The 17470-nt window shown below is 38.9% G+C and overlaps 1 protein-coding gene across 5 annotated transcripts in view; it reads right to left on the bottom strand.

Annotated features, from left to right (window-relative positions):
* Positions 1-760: 760 nt before the first annotated feature.
* The window catches only part of KIF16B (kinesin family member 16B), a 146885-nt gene continuing 130175 nt past the window's right edge, over positions 761-17470 (bottom strand). For 2 of the 5 annotated variants that reach the window (XM_074536845.1, XM_074536846.1), the window contains one exon: positions 766-4759. In XM_074536845.1, coding sequence (XP_074392946.1) covers positions 4601-4759 — 159 coding nt within the window. In that variant the 3' untranslated portion in view covers positions 766-4600. Of the gene's footprint in view, positions 4760-17470 lie in introns of all 5 variants that reach the window. The other 3 variants (XM_074536848.1, XM_074536847.1, XR_012579414.1) reach the window with 3 other exon arrangements.

Raw genomic sequence — 17470 nt, 5'->3', positions numbered from 1 at the left:
AACTTTAATTGATTATATTTTATGATATTTTTATTCCTAATTGACTTTCTTTTCATTGTATTAGGAATAAAAAGGTACATCCACAGCAGCATTCTAGTCTGCCACCAATTATAACAAAGCACTCTCTTAAAATAATAAAACAACAATGTAAAAAAGTGGCAGGACCCAGTATATTATAAAAATTCACTTTACAACCTTGCCAAGAAAATACACCTTTATCAGACTTTAAGCCTTTAACTGGTTCAGGGCCTGTACAACTGCATAGACTTTAATTGCTCATGAAGCCTGTCCTGCAAAGGAATATCTTCTATTTCCCATTATGAGGATGGAAGCCAGAAAGTTTTTGCTCTTTAGCTTATCTTTTTTTTTCCCCAGAATCTAATGCAACACAGAGAAAATAAACCCATGGACGGACATAAGAAACTTGTAAGTTGAAAATAATTTATTTTTTCCAATTTTGGGGCTTTGGTGAGCTGGGAGCATATAAAATTTCAAGCTTTATCACATTCTAATACAAACCTATTTCTTATTCCCACCCCCAGGAGCGAGAAGATTGCCAGGAGTAATTTTTCAGCAGGGCTTTGAGGGCTGCTCACCCTCTTGCCTATGAGCAGCAGCATATTCAGGGGAAAAGCACTTCCAGTTAAAGGAGAGCAGGGTCAAGACCAGCAACAAGGCTTTCCTCAAAGTTGTTTTGCATTTAATCATGTTATGCAGAAAGAAAAAGAAAAAAAAAAAAAAAGCCAAGCACCATCTCCAGTGTGCTTTTTAGCCTTTTTTGGTGCAATCCTAGTGATGAAAAACTGCTGTAGGTTCAACAAGGATATGAGCCAAGCTGTTTGGTGACTTTAATGGAGACATGATTTCAGTTGCATGGGTAATTGTGATAGCCCCATTATAGTAAAGTACTTAAACACACACTTGGCCTGAAATATATATAGGACTGATACATAAGTTAGGTTTTACTTAAGGACATTTTTCAATTACTTAAGCACTTGGAAAAAAAGCCACCACCCGTACCAGGCCTGAAAATAACTTTCACAATGTTGTTGGAAGTGTCAGTATGTTAAAAATAAAATTAATGGACAATTTTAGATCTTGAGGATATCTACAGAGAAATGCAATTGGAACATCTTTAAAATGGCTAGCTATATGCATTTCAGCTTCTATTGGAAACTTTTCTTGAAGTCTGAGTTCAAAGACTGTAGGTTATTAACAGCCACCATATTTTTTACTGGTGTAATTATTCAAAGATGCCTCCTAGCTTAGCCTGAGCTTCTCAAGATTGATTTAACTCTGGACAACAGTGAAGGACAGGTAAGAAGGTGGGAAAAACTGGTAGCTGGGGTTGTGGTCCTAATTTCATGCTTACATTCACAACTCTGTGGCTTTTAACTTGATGACATTGTAAATAGAGTGATTAATAGACCTTTGCTATTTGCAATGTACACATTTCACACTGCAGGTCAGGTAAACCAGACAACATAAATTAACCATCTTATAGGATGGTTACACTACTGGAGCATCTCATCCTGAAATAATTTGTACTGTTAGCAGGAAGCCAGTACAAGTCTTCCTTTAAATTCAAGTGAAAAAAAATTAATATTCAAATTTTTCACTTGACTTTACTCTTTATCACATTGAGTTTTTCTTAAACAGGTTCTCCAAATCCCAAGTGACACAAAATACCTGTAGGAGTCCTGTCTGTTTTTGCATTTTCACAACCAGCATTCACCATGTGGTGCAATGGAGTTCTGCTTGGCACACTGGTAGGTTTACAGGAAAGAAAACTGCAGAAAATGGGTTTATCAGTGCAGCAGATAAAGCAGTTTACCCTTTTTTACCTTGGTAAAGGTAAAAAAGGGTAAATTGGTCCTTTCATAGAAGTGGCACCCAGGAAATAATGCTCTACAGTTACACAAAATAATTTCTCTGAAGACTCTGAGGCATTAATTCTTTATCATATTTCATTGCAATGAGGTAGGAAGGGGAACAGGCCTAGGGAGAAGGAGAAACAGAACAGTCACCGACTTTGAAGTGAGATTCAGAGTCATTTATCGATCATCCCTCATTTCTGCCTCTGAAGAACCCATGTGGGCATCAGAACAAGACAACCTCATGCACTTACCAGTCTTCCTTTGAGTGCTGCAACACCAAACTCCAGTGACTCAGCTCACCACAGGATCCCAGCAAGGACCAACTTCCACCTTCTGATCTGGGAAGCACAAGCAAAGCCAAATGGCAGAGGGAAGCAGGAAGGGAAGACACAGCCTTGTGGCCAGGAGGGTGGAATGTGCACAGAGGGCCCTGGAGAGGTGCAATAAAGGCACTGGGCAGAGCAGGGACCACGAGATTGGGTCCCGTCAGTGACCAAGCACAGGCAGGTAGTGCTCCAGTGCATGAAGGAGTCCAGGAATGTCCAGGACACGGTGAAAAAAAAGCAGTTTAGGAATCAGCAGGTTTGATCAGAATGCTTAGCTTCCCAATCAGATATATTAAGATACATAAGTCAGTTAGAGTCAGATAAAGTCAGACACATTCCAAGGCAATAAACCCTACCCTGCTAATAACAGGGCCTAGAAATTTTACCCTTTTGTTTTCCCTGAAATGAGTTAAAATAATAACAATTATCTTAAAATTTAAATAATTCATCTTTTCTTTCTTTTAAAATTTTAATTAAAGATGCTTATTGTGGCAGGCTATGCTTAGGAATGGAACCCAGTTATCTTTATACATCAGCAGAGAATCACAGAAGGGCCTGGTTTGGAAATGACCTTAGAAATCCTCTCGTTCCAATAGCCCTGACACAGGCAGTGGCACCTTCCTAGTGTTTCTCATCAGCTTTCTCACAGCCAGCCCCATCCAGCCTGGCCTAGAACTCCTCCAGTGAAGGGGCTGCCCACAGCTTCTCTGTGCAACTTGTGCCACACCACCCCTATAGCCAAGACTTTCTTCCCAATATCTAACAAAACCAGCTTAAGGCAACTCCCACTATTCCTGCAGGCCAGCAAATGCATCGGGCATGATTTTTCTTTAGTGAAGGCATACTGGTAGTCACCAAATGCCACATTATCTACCATGAGCCTTGGCACAGTTTCCAAAAGGACCTGCTCCATAATCTTGCCAGGCACTGAGGGAAGACTGACTGGCCTGTGGTTCCTTGGGCCTTCCTCTTTTCCCTTTTTAAAAATGAGGGTTATGTTTCCCCTTCTCCAGTCAGAGGGAGCTTCCCCAGAGTGCCATCACTTCTTAAATATGATGAATAGTTCCTTGGACACTTCCCTGGCCAGTTCCCTCAGGACCATGGATGTATCAAATGTGAAACACTGCTGTTCCGACAATTTAGGTCATGAAATAAAAATGCCACCAGTGTTGCTACTTTAGGTTTTAATCACAATTTTCAATGACATGAAATAGTTTCATTATCACAACCTACCAGTGGTCACTGATGTCAATTCAGAAAAAAAATGCTTCACACTCTGAACAAATGGCACACAAAACTTACCTTTCATTATGCATTTTAATAACTGGAAGTAATTCAATTCTGATTTTTATACAACCAATTATACATTAACATATACACATAATTCCAGTCACAGTGTATACATAGTTTTGAATCTGCAGCAATATAAAATTAGTTCTACCTGTATATATATGTGCAAGTCTGAATAAATCCTGAGTCATTTTAAAGTACTATTATTTAAATCCTGTAAATTTTAACTGATGCAAATAAACCTCAGGTTTTACAATTATTGTGAAGAAGCTATTTAAAAAACAATATATAGCACTTTGCATCAGCTTTATGCATAGCTATGAGCTCTATACAGTGCAGAGTTTCCATTTCCAGTCTGAATGATTACGAAATCTGAAAAGATGCTGACCATGTTATTTGGTAACTATTGCTTCCTTTGCTTCTTTATTAATGGTGAATGATTTGTTCAGCCTCCAAACAACTAAGTGTGGAGGACTCTGAGAGGGTTCAAATTATATTCTTCCTGTTGCATATATTTTTGTAAGCATTCAAGTTACCCAGGCCCTTTAATTCTTCTGAGAAAAACTATACAATTATACAGTCAATACTCAGTGTATCTGGAAGGGAAAGAAAATGAAACAACAGTGGAGCATGATCATAACCTTAAACATGACACTATGCTATAAAGAAACAAAAGAGGAGCTGTTCTTTAAGGAACAGCTTGGACAGAAACCAAAAGGCCACTGGGAAACCCTCTGTCAGCACGACACACTGCCATGGTAAACACGAGATGCTCTTGAACAAATTATCTGAGAAAATGGGAAGGAAGCACTGCTGCCAAGAAGGGATCCAAACTCATTAGCAGAGTCAGAGTCTTTGTACACTATTAACAGAGCAACTTACACAAAAATGTCTGTACAGCCCATGCCAGGAGAATGCAGGCACTGCCTTGGGAGCTGCTACAGGACACAGGTCAGTGTGGGGGCCTGGCTGTCTCCCCTTGGGCTGTTTGGATGTTTCCAGGCATGGAGGAGACACAGGGTTTTGTCTTTCCCTCATTTCTCTTCCACAAAAGTGAAGGCACCACTCCAGCCACACTCCTCCAGCACAAGGATCCTGGCCCAGAACTTAGCTGGTCCCATGGCTGCTGTAGTCAAAAACGCCTTTCCTGAAGAAGGGTGAGAATTCACAGATGGTGTATTTGGACAACGTCAGCCCCACTTTGTCAATGTTCAGTGGAGATGATGGAGATTTCAGCATTGCAGAGAAAAAGCTCCTGAGGTATTTCTGTGGAATGAAATATAAAATGTCATAAGGTTTACTTGATCAAATTTATTACAACCACTTTGCAAAATTAAATGAACAGCAAAAAACTCAAAAAATATTTCCATGGGATGTGAACAATCCTTTCAATAACCATCAACAGTTATAAAACAATCTACTGAAATGTCTGTATTAAGCTCTGGAAAAGCAGAAAAGAAGTATTTTCCACTTCCTTCTTATGCCCAGCTTGGCAACTCTTTCATCCTGTGGTTGCATGATGCTTCCGAGTTTATTCTGCAGTCATGGAATCATGACATGCTAATATTATTGTCAGGCATTAGCAAACACAGCAGGTGCAAACCTCAGATCCATGCTGCAGGATATTCACCACATAATACACAAAAGGACTTTAAAAATCTTTCCCTTATAAAGCTTCCACAATCCTTGCGTTGACTGAGGTTTGTTTTGATGATGGCTATCTGCAGAAAGATTTGTATAACTTCCATATTATGTCAGAACCTACCAGTATCTTTTCATTGAGTTGCCCTCAAAATTTCCTTTCTGTTTTTTCTTTTTTGGTCTTACTAATGAGAAGCACATGGGACACACTTCCTTTCCTTCCCATAAGTTAATATTCACCAACCACTGTGCAAATTGCAGTCACATTTGTACACAGAGAAATTGGGGGATGTACACTAACAGAGTTTTCACAAACCTGAAAAAGCTTCCATTATATGTGGGTTCATTTGGATGCAACTCTCCAGGTATGTGTGACTTAATAACTTTTATTATATTTTTGAACTTTTGAACAAAACACTGGGTAAAAGGTTTGATCAGACAGATATTACAAATGCACCCAGTGTTACCCAAACACCTGCAAGGGAAATCTCATCTGGAGCACAGGGATAAACTCCTTTTCTGTACCACAGACTGACCACAGAAAGAGAGAACTTTCACATCATTCACTGGTCTTGGATTCCATGGGAAATATATCTGCAAGCCAGAGAAGCACATTCTCCTCTGAAGAACACAACATTTAGTTATTTGAATGCAGCAGTTTTGGAGTCAGGGAAGTATATTGTTCAGGAAACTGTCCTAATTATTCACTCATTTCTCAAGAATAATTCCCTCAAACTATAACAATCTGCTATCTTTTTAAGAAACCACCTGTTTCAATATTAAAGAAAGAAGAAGAACAAACAAAAATAGCAAACAAAAAAAAAAAGCAGCTGAAACAAAAACTATTCTCTTGGCAGAAATGGTGAAACTTTCCATCTCATTCAGACCTGCCACAGGTTGTATTAATGTTCATGAAAAAAATTGATTACAAAAATGCCTTCAAGATGAACTGCAACAGACTAAGAGGTAATTTAAAGTGAGAAAGAGAGAAACATTTTTCATAATTAGTTCTCAAAGGAGGGTTCTTTACAAAAAGTCCCAAAACAATAATTCCTGCAGGATGAATGTGGTAGAAAATGAAATGTAAAACATAGCATTCTGTTAGTGTTTTAGCACTGTGCTGAAAAGCTACTGCAATAATTCTAGTTTATGACTACCAAAGGCTCAAAGGTACCAAAATATCTCACTGGACACATCAAAAGACCTACTGCATTCACCTTGGTATGTATGGCCAGATAATTGACTGTCATGCCTTTTCTTTAAAGCCATTACTCATTGTTTTGGCATGATAGCTCTAATGGCAAAGTAAAAAATCCCTCTGCTCTAAGCACACACTTATGTGACACACAAGGAACAGCAGGTACATTTCTTTTCCACATCTGTGCTCCAGAGTTGAGTGAATATCACAGATTCCTTGAACACAAAAAAGATCCTTGGGAAAATGGCAACAAGCAGACACGAACAGCTAATGATGGAATTAATTTTGTATGAAGGTTTCCTGCCATATGGCTTGACATTATGTGCTCTTCAACAACCACCTCGGAACAAATTAACCATCTTATAAAACCCAGATCTGCATTTACCCTGGTATGTTAATACAGCCCAGAGCTGCTGTGCCCTTGACACAAAGAAGCTGTTGCTTCATTGACACACAGGCTGCTCTGCCCAAAGATGCTGGCTGGGAGTGTTCTCCTGGAGTGAGGGAACAGTGACTGATGGCACAAGTGCTCACATCACAAACAGTGATCAGAGTTGTGGCAGGGCACTACAGGGGAAGGCTGCTCTGTCCTGCTGGCTGCAATGGACAGCAAAGTGGGAAAAGTGACAGGAGAAAAAGAACAGTGATCCTTGAAATGTATGGAAAAATGCTTCCCAAAGTCAGATGTGATAAGGAGAGGATGAGAGCCACAGCAAGCTGGGAGAGGGGCAGGAGCACATCAACACCAAGTGAATGATGTGCCAGAAATGATGAAAAGTCCCTTAGAGATCTAGAAGAAATTCAGCATGGACTTCATTGAAGCTCAGGAGGCCACTGCAAGCAGCTGGAGTAGGAGCAAGGCTGGATTAAAGGATCTCCTCTGCCAGCACTCAGTGGACAGGAGGAGAGCTGTTTCCATATCTTTTGTATTAAAATCCATTTCCAGCAGCAGATACAATTTTTGTCTATTTACAGAATTCTTTTGATGTGTCCTTGAAAAAAAAATTCTTAGCAGAGACTGGCAAGCTGAGGATACCTTCACAGGTCCAAATTTTATACATATTAATAATGTGATTTCCGACTGATAGTAAAATTGTCCCTGGCATGCAAATCACTGTTTAATAGCTACTAGGTTTGTATGATTATTTAGGAAAGAAAAAAACTAGTTAACTGCCAAAATATTCCAACATGCTTGGTTTTATTGCTCGTTTTTGTTTGTTAGACTCTGGCCATTTGTTCTGGATTATTTAGTCTGATAATCACTGTTCTTCCAAATGCACTTTGGAGTTTCATTTCACTAATAGCATTTGACCTGCTATGCTGGAAAATATCCTAATGATACATTTGTAAACAGCTTGGTGTGAGGGCACAAGACTCTGGCACTATAACAGAGATGTAAAATGGGCAACTCATGCATTGATCATGTTGGCTGTTCTGGATAAACACACACTCTGAGGAACACCAGCTCAGAGAACAGAAATACTCTGCATGTACATAACAAGGATAGAAAGCTGCCACTGTCATATTTTCTGAAAAATCCCTTCACCAGGATTTCTTCTCCTGGGAAGCTGAGAAACCTCAGAGAAAAATGAAAACAATAATTATCTGATTGCTTCTCCTGTGTTTTGCTGCTTTGGAATGAGGTTGGAGATTGTTTATACAACAGGTGGTTGTTTGATTGGTTTCATGTGAATTGTTTTAACTTAATGACCAATCCCCATCCAGCTGTGTTGGGACTCTGGACTCAGTCATGAGTTTTCATGATGATTCTTTGTAACCTTCTGTCTGTATCCTTTCTCTATTCTTTAGTATAATTTTAGTACAGCAATGATTGATATGATATGATATGATATATGATATGATATATGATATGATATATGAGCCTCCTAAGAACATGGAGTCAGATTCTCAATTCCTCCTTTGTTCTTTGAACATACCACAGAAAGACAGGTTAAAAACTCATCCAAAATAGGAAAAGCAGTGGTGCTTGCTCTCTCTGAAGGCAATACAACCTTCAAGCCCTCTAACTTAAAATTTATGACAGCTGTACCTGCACATTTTAACTCTGCAAATGAAACTAAGCTGGAAAAAGTGGTATAAGGCCCAAAGGCTTTTCTTTCTTTAACTAGTCTGAGTAATTTCCCCTCCCTTTTAATTACGTGAATAGCAAAATGGAAAGCATTTAAAAAGCTTATTAAAAATCATTTTAATAGGGTTCACCTTTTTAGCAATAGGCCAGTGCTCATCTTGTGCTCAATTCATCAGCACAACAAAGTCATTCTAATCATTTCTGCACTACTTTGTGATGTGGGGACTTCACAATTTTATACATTTTAATGTAAAGCCATAACTTAATTTAAAGTTATTAAAGGTACTACAATCAAAAAGCTTTCTGAAACGTGAAAGTCTTCTTATCATCCTTTCAATTGTGGCATATTAAAGAGGAATTCAGTTCAGTGACATTGTTCTCCTAATCCACTGCTAACAGTGATAGCCTCAGAGACCAATAGCAGAGCTTAGCAAGAATTGGATTTTTTCATTAAAATTTGGTGTGCTTAAAAACTCATCAACTCTGGTACTTTCAGAAAGTAAAAACACTTCAAGCTTTTGCTTTCATACTGCTATTTCTAGCAATTTCCAAAAAAAAAAAAAACAGTCAGTGCTTAAAATACTTTAGAAGATGCTTTTAAAACCGGCATTAGAATTACCACCTGCTGATATATGCCAGAGCTGAAAGCACTAGAAAATTTAAGAAGATAAATCTTACAAAGTTTTGGGGATTTTTTAGACAACAGCTCCTTTTCTGTGAGACAATACCACCCTTTCAAGACCTACATGTCAACAGGAGAGTCAAAAGCTTTACCACAAGGTCACAAAAGATCACTGATGACAGAGGCAGGACTTGCCCATCTAATTTCTAACACAGGCTCCTGTCTCCCTTTAATTTAGATGCTGGTTCCTCCCTGCACCAATCACATAATTATTCTGTTGACTAGTGATAAGTGTTGCAGGTTTTAAATCAGATCTTGATTTGAATTATCCATAGAGCAAAGCATACACAGGTATCACAGTTCTTTCTACAGGATACAAGTCTGATTACCAAAAAACCCCCAAAGCCAGACTGAAGCACATTCCCTCAGCCTAAAAAACCACATTATGTTGTAATTAGGTCTTTGCACAGTCAGCTCTTCCCAAGAAAGACTCTACCCCAAAGCAAGCAGACAGGCACGTGATTTGCTTCCAGTCTGTGATCACAAAAACAAGGATCTGTTTAAAAGACAAGGCATGCAAAGGGAACCTCCACGTAGTTTCAAGTTCATTTCTGGATTTATTAAATTTGAGCAAGCAGGGAAAGAATTTGCAGATAGCAAGACTATAGAATATGAGGTACCACTGCTTTGGAGGACAGCAATCCAAAATACAGCAACCCAAAATTATGGATTTGGAGGACAGCAATCCAAAATTATGTACCAGGTTACAACTAATACCTTCACCTCCACCAATTCCAGATTCAGATCAATTCTCCACTCACCAGATACAACTTACTCAGAAACATTTTGGTCTTTGGTGGGCTTTTTCTTTTTCTAATAAAGAAAACATGAAGCTTCAATTCTTTTCCCCAACACCTTGACATATATTGCAAGATATTATAAAACAGATTTGAGTAAAGTTGGTGAGCAGAACAGCATGTGATGATATTCAATATCACAAGTGATATTTCAGGCCCCTCAGGAAGTACCTAATGTCACCTGTGGATCTGAACACATTTATCTCCTGCACATATCCTTAGGTCATTCTGTGCAGTTGTGATTTCAGAGCAATGGGGAAAAAACTTAATGCTTGGGAGACTACCTGGTGCCTGAAGGATCTTATTTCTGTGCAAAAACTTGGAGAGAAAATGTTGGTAACTATGATGGGATCACCTGGCCCATCATCTTCTGCTGAAAGACCCAGATGGCTGGGCTCTCCTTACAAAAAAACCCTGTGAAATTAGACACTGTCAAAGCTCTTCAAGGGTTCCTTGAGGAGCCAAATTTGACAACTGCCTCCAGAATGTGACTGTCCCTGGTGCCAGAGACCTTGCTCAAGTTGTAGACAATTTGTGTATGCACTTTTTAGGAGAATGAAGACAGAACCACATGTCTGAAAACGGCAAATCACCACTGCAATAGTCACCATGATACTGGCTAGTTTTTTGCCTTTTTTCTTTTATATATTCTCTGTACTTTTACACATTTATTTGTAGCTTTGTAGCCTATTATTGCATTCACAGCTGGTTTTCCCAGTACTCTTCCCTGCCCTAACAGGCAGGAAGTAAAAACACTTTCCAAAGCCTCTATCCTCTCTTGGTTCTTTTTAGGAACCAAGGCCAAGAAACAGCTCTTTGGGAAATATTTTTCGTAAACTAGTTCAGTTTGTATCTAAAGGGATTTAGAAGGGGCTTTAACTGGCATGATTGCATCAGCACTTAAGTTAACACCAGAGATTCCACTAACTGAGCTGGCCCTGCCCAATCCAAACCCCTGTACAGCAAAGTCCCTGCTGTGCATGTGAAATTATGTTAGGAAAGACTGTTTGGATTCAGTCTGCCTTGAGCAAGCCTCTCCATGGGATTGTTTTTGCTCAAGGACCTGGTTACACCTGATGGGTTAAGCAGAGGGCTGTTGTGCACCTCAGGGGGATTTGACTGTGGGTGAGAACAGCCTGCAAGGCTGGAATGCACCACTGGCTGCTGAATGTCACTGCCACTGCATATTTTAATTACCACGGACTTGTCCAGTCATATCAGTCATGGACCAAATGAACTCTGTCCATATCTGGGGTGATGGTCAATGACCACTAAAATTGTACTTGTATATAGTTATATGTAGATATGTATAGATATATCTATAGGTATGTTTACAGTTGAAATGTATCATTTGGGCATTAATCAGACAATATGGGATAAGAGGTGGAATGTCCTGGGGTAATCCATAATGTTATTGTATTCCATATCTATCTGTGCCCCCCAATATTGCTACTGTATCATAAGAACACCAAAATGAGAACCTTGTGTGTGTGTATGGGTGGTTATCACAGGTGCTTTTAAAACTGGCACTCTCAGGCAGCTTCCAGCTTTTTTTGCCAAGGGGTATTTGCTTTGTGGGTTATCTGGTCTTTGTTTAGGCAATGGCTTTGCTTCCCTTTTAGGGTTCTCTTTTCATTTTTTTCCTCAGCTCAGACAGTTAGGAGTTTTGAGGTGCATTGGGATGAATTCCATAGGCACCCTCCATACAACAATCCTTTGGGCATGTTTAGAGGTACCTAAATTACTTTGGAACTAAGCAGCTAAATTGCATTAAAAATACTGGGACTTAGAATTTTAGCCTCTTGGGAAAGTCCCTCTATGTTTTTCATGCACAGCATGATGCAGGTGCCTTGAATCAGAGTTAGTTTCCTCCAGAGTTGTACAGGTGAAGCAGATTTTACCTCTACATCTCCAGAAGTGCTTGAGTGACACTAAAATTTAATTTTACCCAAGGTGGTACTGAAATTTACTCAAATTCATATACCTTTTTGAATTTTCTTAATGTGCAAGCATTCTGAGAGATGCCAGTTATGATTCCAGGTGAAACTGCCCTCTTAGGCTTTCAAAACCCAAACTATTCATTATAGCTGTTTGGAACATTTTTCTGTGCAAGTCTAATGGCATGAGCACATCATGCTGAATTACTATTATGCCACATCAATTGAATCAACTTCTTAAGTCAGTCTACATCCCAAATTACAATCTTATTCTGCCTGTAATTTGTTTAAAATCCACAGGACTTGTATTTCTTACGATGTCTGCATGGTAAAAGCTTACATTTATTGGCTTTAGGCAGCTCTAATGAAAACTGAATTGCAGGCTGGCAGGGAAGCAAATAAAAAGGCAGCAAGGGCTATGATTTACAGGTGGTCTATCAGTGTGAGACTTCTTTGGAAAGTGAATGACCATTCTGAAAAGGATCAAAACAGACCTGTCTAGTGAAGGAAGAGCACAAGTCAGAACAAGTTCTGTCAAAATTTATTTAGAAAGAACAACAGGACTGAATTTAGCAGGCATCCCTGGGCCAGCAGTGTGTCATCTGCTGGAATGGGCAAACACCTACAAAACAACCTGACATGCATCTCCCTCTGTTTCCTCTGGTGAAATCCCATGCTGGAGGATGACTGATACTCTTGCTTTGCAAAGGGGGTAAGTACCAGATTCAACCCATTGTCCTTGGCTGACCACTCCTTTTATTCATCTGCCCACATCTGAATGTGAAGAGCCATTAATGGAGATTGTGATGAAGGTACACAACTTCAAAACTTGGTTTGTACGAGTATGTTGGGAAATTTAGTCCATCCTAGATTTCCATTCTCCACTAGGATATGGAGCTAAACTGGAGCTCTAACTATATGCTGCCCCACTTTCCAAACTCACTTAATCATAATAAACATACCTCCTTATTTTCTGGTACTCTGAAATATCTAAAAAGGAAAGGGAACAATAAAAAGGCCTTTAAATTGCAAATCCTATTTCATTATTTGGTTGTAATGGAGATAAATATTTGATCAAAAAATATAATTTTTGAGGTAGGGACCTGAAGCTATACACCTAAAGAAAAAACACCAAAATTCTTCTAAAGAGGGAAGATGTATATTGTGCCAAGTTACCTCTAGTAAGCTCTGCAGAGCAGGGCTTCAGACTGATTTTGAATTAGGCCCAGATTTCGAGCAAATGAGTCCACACTTCCCCTTCCTTTTGCATTCAGTAGCCTGTCAAACCAGAGCTTAGAATTAACTGATCCAGAAAATAACCTCAGGCTGTTGTTCCTTCTAAATGACCATCTTTATCACGTGTTTTGATTACAAGAATAATGCCTTGCATTGTTGTGGGCTAGCTGAAGGTCTACAGTATTTAATCAAAGTAACATTTTATTGGTATGGGATCAACAGTTGACCTATGCAAAGCTCTGCTCCTTTGTATCTAGTGACTATAACCAATAAGTACAATTAATTTTATTTATGCATTTTGGAACCCAGTAGGGTCTCACACAAGAAGCAGAGCCACCCAAAAAAAAAAAAAAGGTTAAATGCTTTGCTGCTGAGAACTACTGCAACTCCTCTTTCAGGGTTGATGCTGCAAGACCAGAAAAGCCACGTGCCTTGGGCTGCCCTAATGCTGTGGTGACAGATGGGAACCTGACACGTGAACTTGCCCTCAGATGCTAACTGCAAAGTCTGTCTGCCAGCAAGATTTCAGTGCTGCTGCTGAAAAGCAGTTATTTTTGTTCTTAAATTTTGCAGTGGTTTCTAGAGGATCTGAAAGGCACCTGGTACAGACTGACTATACCTAAATTAGAAAATGATCTATGGCATGGATTTTATGTAACTGATATTCACAATGAGGCCCAGCCACACACGCTCTTCTCTTGTCTTTGTGGATGCATCTGTGCTCTTTCCTTCCCTGATCCCACTGCATCCCTACTCCTCTAGTGGGAAATTAAAGCCATCACTCCAAGATATTGCATTCTGTAGCTCAGACTATGGGTATGAAACAATCCTCTCTAGGATATCAAACACCAACATTTGCAGTGGTTTGCTTTTGCACCAGCAGTGCTACTGGTGTGTATCCATATCTGGGAAAAAAGAGAAGAGTTTCCTTTTATTTTCCAGTAAGTATCAAGTTGTATTCTGAATGTGTTCTGAAGTCCATCTCACCTACACTCTGCTAAGAACAGCAATCACCACCACACTGTCACAGGCAAACATCCATTCTGCAGGAGCCAGGCTGGTGAGCAGCTGCATAAAGCTCCTTTTAGAAAACTTTGGCATTAGGAATGTTGCAAGCTGATGCCTGTGTCTAATGATTTTCTTTTAGTAATCAATTTGAACAAATATCTATAGAGTAGCTTAGTGACTAGTGTCATTCAGGGAAAAAAAATCAAACAGAAATGGTAATTCAAACCCCACTTGATAGGGCTTTTGCAATACAGACATCAATTCACCTGTAACCAGCACAGGTTCTCTCAGTTAAATACATTTAGGAATGGGGCAGTGAAACAAAGACTTGTGGGGAGCACTAATGATACTCATACTGAATATTCAGGTGATGAACAATCTAAAATCACAGTAAAATGTTTCTGTTCGCATGACTTCAAGGAAAACCTCAATGTCTGAGGCAGATTCAAACACTCTGTTTGCTCAAATTTGTTGACAAATATTCTGATATTTTCAGATGTTTCTATTGCTGTCTTCCACCAAGGTATTAATTCAACAACTAATAAGACACTTAAATAACAAGAATCAATCCAAGTTCAAGAAAAAGGTGCTATTTCCATAATTTCACCTTTTCCTTAAGAATCAGATTCCTGGAGCCATCTCAGCATAATGTTACTTTTAAAGTGGAAACATGACAAAGCTAAATTTACAGTCTTACTAAAAAACAAAAAACTAGAAATCATCACCTCCAAAGGAACTCAAGTGAAAATACAAACTAAAAACTAAACAAAGGATTTGACTTCTAAGTTAATCTAATTTTGGAAGGTTAATTTTGGCTGAAGGTAACAGCAATATTTCAGCCAGTTCAGTGTCTACAATACTTTCCCCAGACAGTTTTCCAGATTCAACAGCAAAATTGAATTATGCAGCTCATTCAAGATTTATTTCTGCCTCCTGCATTAACACCTATCATTGAAATCCTCACTGGCTTACATCAGGAAGTGAGGAGGACAATTATATTATTAATTTTAAATAAATTGAGCATGTCTATCTTTTAAAGAGGTTCAAAGTGCCAAGAAAAAAGCAGAGCAGAGGCAATGCCAGGAAGATGTATATGCTTCTACAGAACTCAGAGGCTGACATTACCATACTGTTAACAGAATGACTTTTACTCCCTGAGCTCTGTGAGTGCAGCAAAAGACAACACATGACTCCTACTGACTGCTGAGCTTTATTTCTAGACCACAGATCAGAGGATATTCTGAACTGGAAGTGACCCACAAAGATCAAGTCCAGCTCTTCATGGAATGGCCAGTCTGGGGATGGAAGCCACAACCTTGGTGTTACCAGCACCACATTCCAACCAACTGCTGATCCCTAAAAACCCACCAGAGATTCTGCTTGTTTCTCCCTTTGCTGTCTGCAAACCAACCTGGGGAAATGCAGCCCTGAGAACAGGGAACAGAGACAAGGAGACAGTCTGAGGCTTGGGACAGTTTTGTTTTCCTTTAAGCAACAACCTGTTTGGATTTTGTTGGCATAAAAGCTGTTTTTTGCAAAACACACTGGTAACAGCAAGGGCAAGAAGGAAAGCCCATGAATGCAAGGCTTCTGACCAAAGAGTCAAGAAGCACAGCTCAATCTGCTATGTCAGCTTATCCTGCCCAGCTTCTCTGGCTGCACAATGGGAAAACAGGCCTAAAAATAATCTTCATTACTACAGCAAAGCATCAGCCTAAGAGAAGAAGAAAAAAGAATAGTCAGGGGAATGGTATGATACAGAAACACAGTATCCATAGAAGCTGGAATTTCAGGAAAATTTCTTTTTAGTATCATCCACAGACCTAGCAACTCACCAAAGAATTAAAGATACTTTGCAGTTAAAACAGGAAAAGATTCATTCACTGACTCTTGTGGCAAGTACTTCCTTTACAAAGCTTTTCCTTAAAAAAATTGCAAAAAAATGAATATGCATCATCTGAATTCACTTTAAAAAAGGATCCTATACTCTTACCTACTGATTTCTATTTGCAAGAAAGGATAGATACACAATAACTTCTGTTCATTCGCTTTACTCAGAAGAATTCTTGACAATGTCACTTAAGATTTAAACAAGCAAGTTTGGCTCTGAAGTGAAATTACAGTCTTTAAACTGCAAAACAATAAATTTAGAGTTTTGCCCTGCAACAGGTCCCTGATGAAAAGCTAAATTAAGAGATTGCAATAGGGTATTTTGGGTAGATAATTTAAAATACAATGTAGATGTTTTCTCTTAAGATGTATAGGTAAAACCTTGCACATTATTTTCCCAAGCTCTATGATAATGTCAAATATAGTTCAAAAGACTTGATATTATACCAACAAACACCAAAGCAGAAGTGTTTACAGTGCAACTACATATCATGCTGGAGATCAAAGTTGAGTTCTCAGGTTCATCTCACACAAAAATACTTCATGTAATGTGCTTTTCTACAAACAAGGCAATGTGAAGCTTTCAGTTAGTTAGCATTTGTACCAGTTAGGAGAAATAAAACAACTTAATGTTATACACCAACCTTGAATTTACTGTGTTTTAAAAATCACAATCCTTATAATCTGGGACTCTCTGGATTCTTTTACTCCAAGTGATTTCACCTCCATTATGATTAAATAGGCACACTTCTAAACCCAGGCTGAAATGATGTAGCACTACATCTCAATCTTCAAACAAAACAAACTCCACAACAGCCAGTCCCCCAGATTCTAGTTGTCTAGAAAGGTACCAAAAACCCACTGCTATTCTCAGTACTTCTATTGTGGCAAGAATCCTAGAGATGATACGTAGGAAAAACTAAATTCTTCCTAAACTGTCTTGCAAAGGGAGAAATCTAATCAGGCACAAGGAACTGCAGTTGCTAAGAGATGACCTGTGGGAAGCACTGAACTACCCAAAGCTATTTCAATGAAAGAAGTTCAGAAAAAATGATATGGAGTTCCAGCCTATTTAAGATTCATGAATACCTAATGTAAAAAATGTGTAAAGAAGAGCAGAGCAATTTCTTTATCACCACCACTAGGATGACTGCTCTACTAATAATCTTACATCAAAAAATATTTGCTCAGAACACTTACTGGACTGGTATTTCAGGCTGTCATTTATTTTCAGTCAATAAAATTAACTCAATAAAATTGGTCTGCTTGCTGTACTTTGCTTTTTCTAAAAATGCTGAATTAGCCATTAGCTCTTGGCTAAGCAAGTGGAACAACCAAACAAGCTTTTATACCCTCCTACAGCTGTACCAACACATCAGCTGTGAAGCTGGAAACAGACTGCAAAGGGATTTCAGCAAATCAAGGAACAGGATCAGGTGTGAAAGTCAACTGAATACAAGCCATGATTCTACTTGATACCAAGCTCTAACACTCTCACC

The sequence above is a fragment of the Zonotrichia albicollis genome, chromosome 3 (genome assembly GCF_047830755.1).
Source record: "Zonotrichia albicollis isolate bZonAlb1 chromosome 3, bZonAlb1.hap1, whole genome shotgun sequence".
In the NCBI taxonomy this organism is placed as follows: domain Eukaryota; kingdom Metazoa; phylum Chordata; class Aves; order Passeriformes; family Passerellidae; genus Zonotrichia; species Zonotrichia albicollis.
This window is presented reverse-complemented; position numbering and strand designations above follow the sequence as displayed.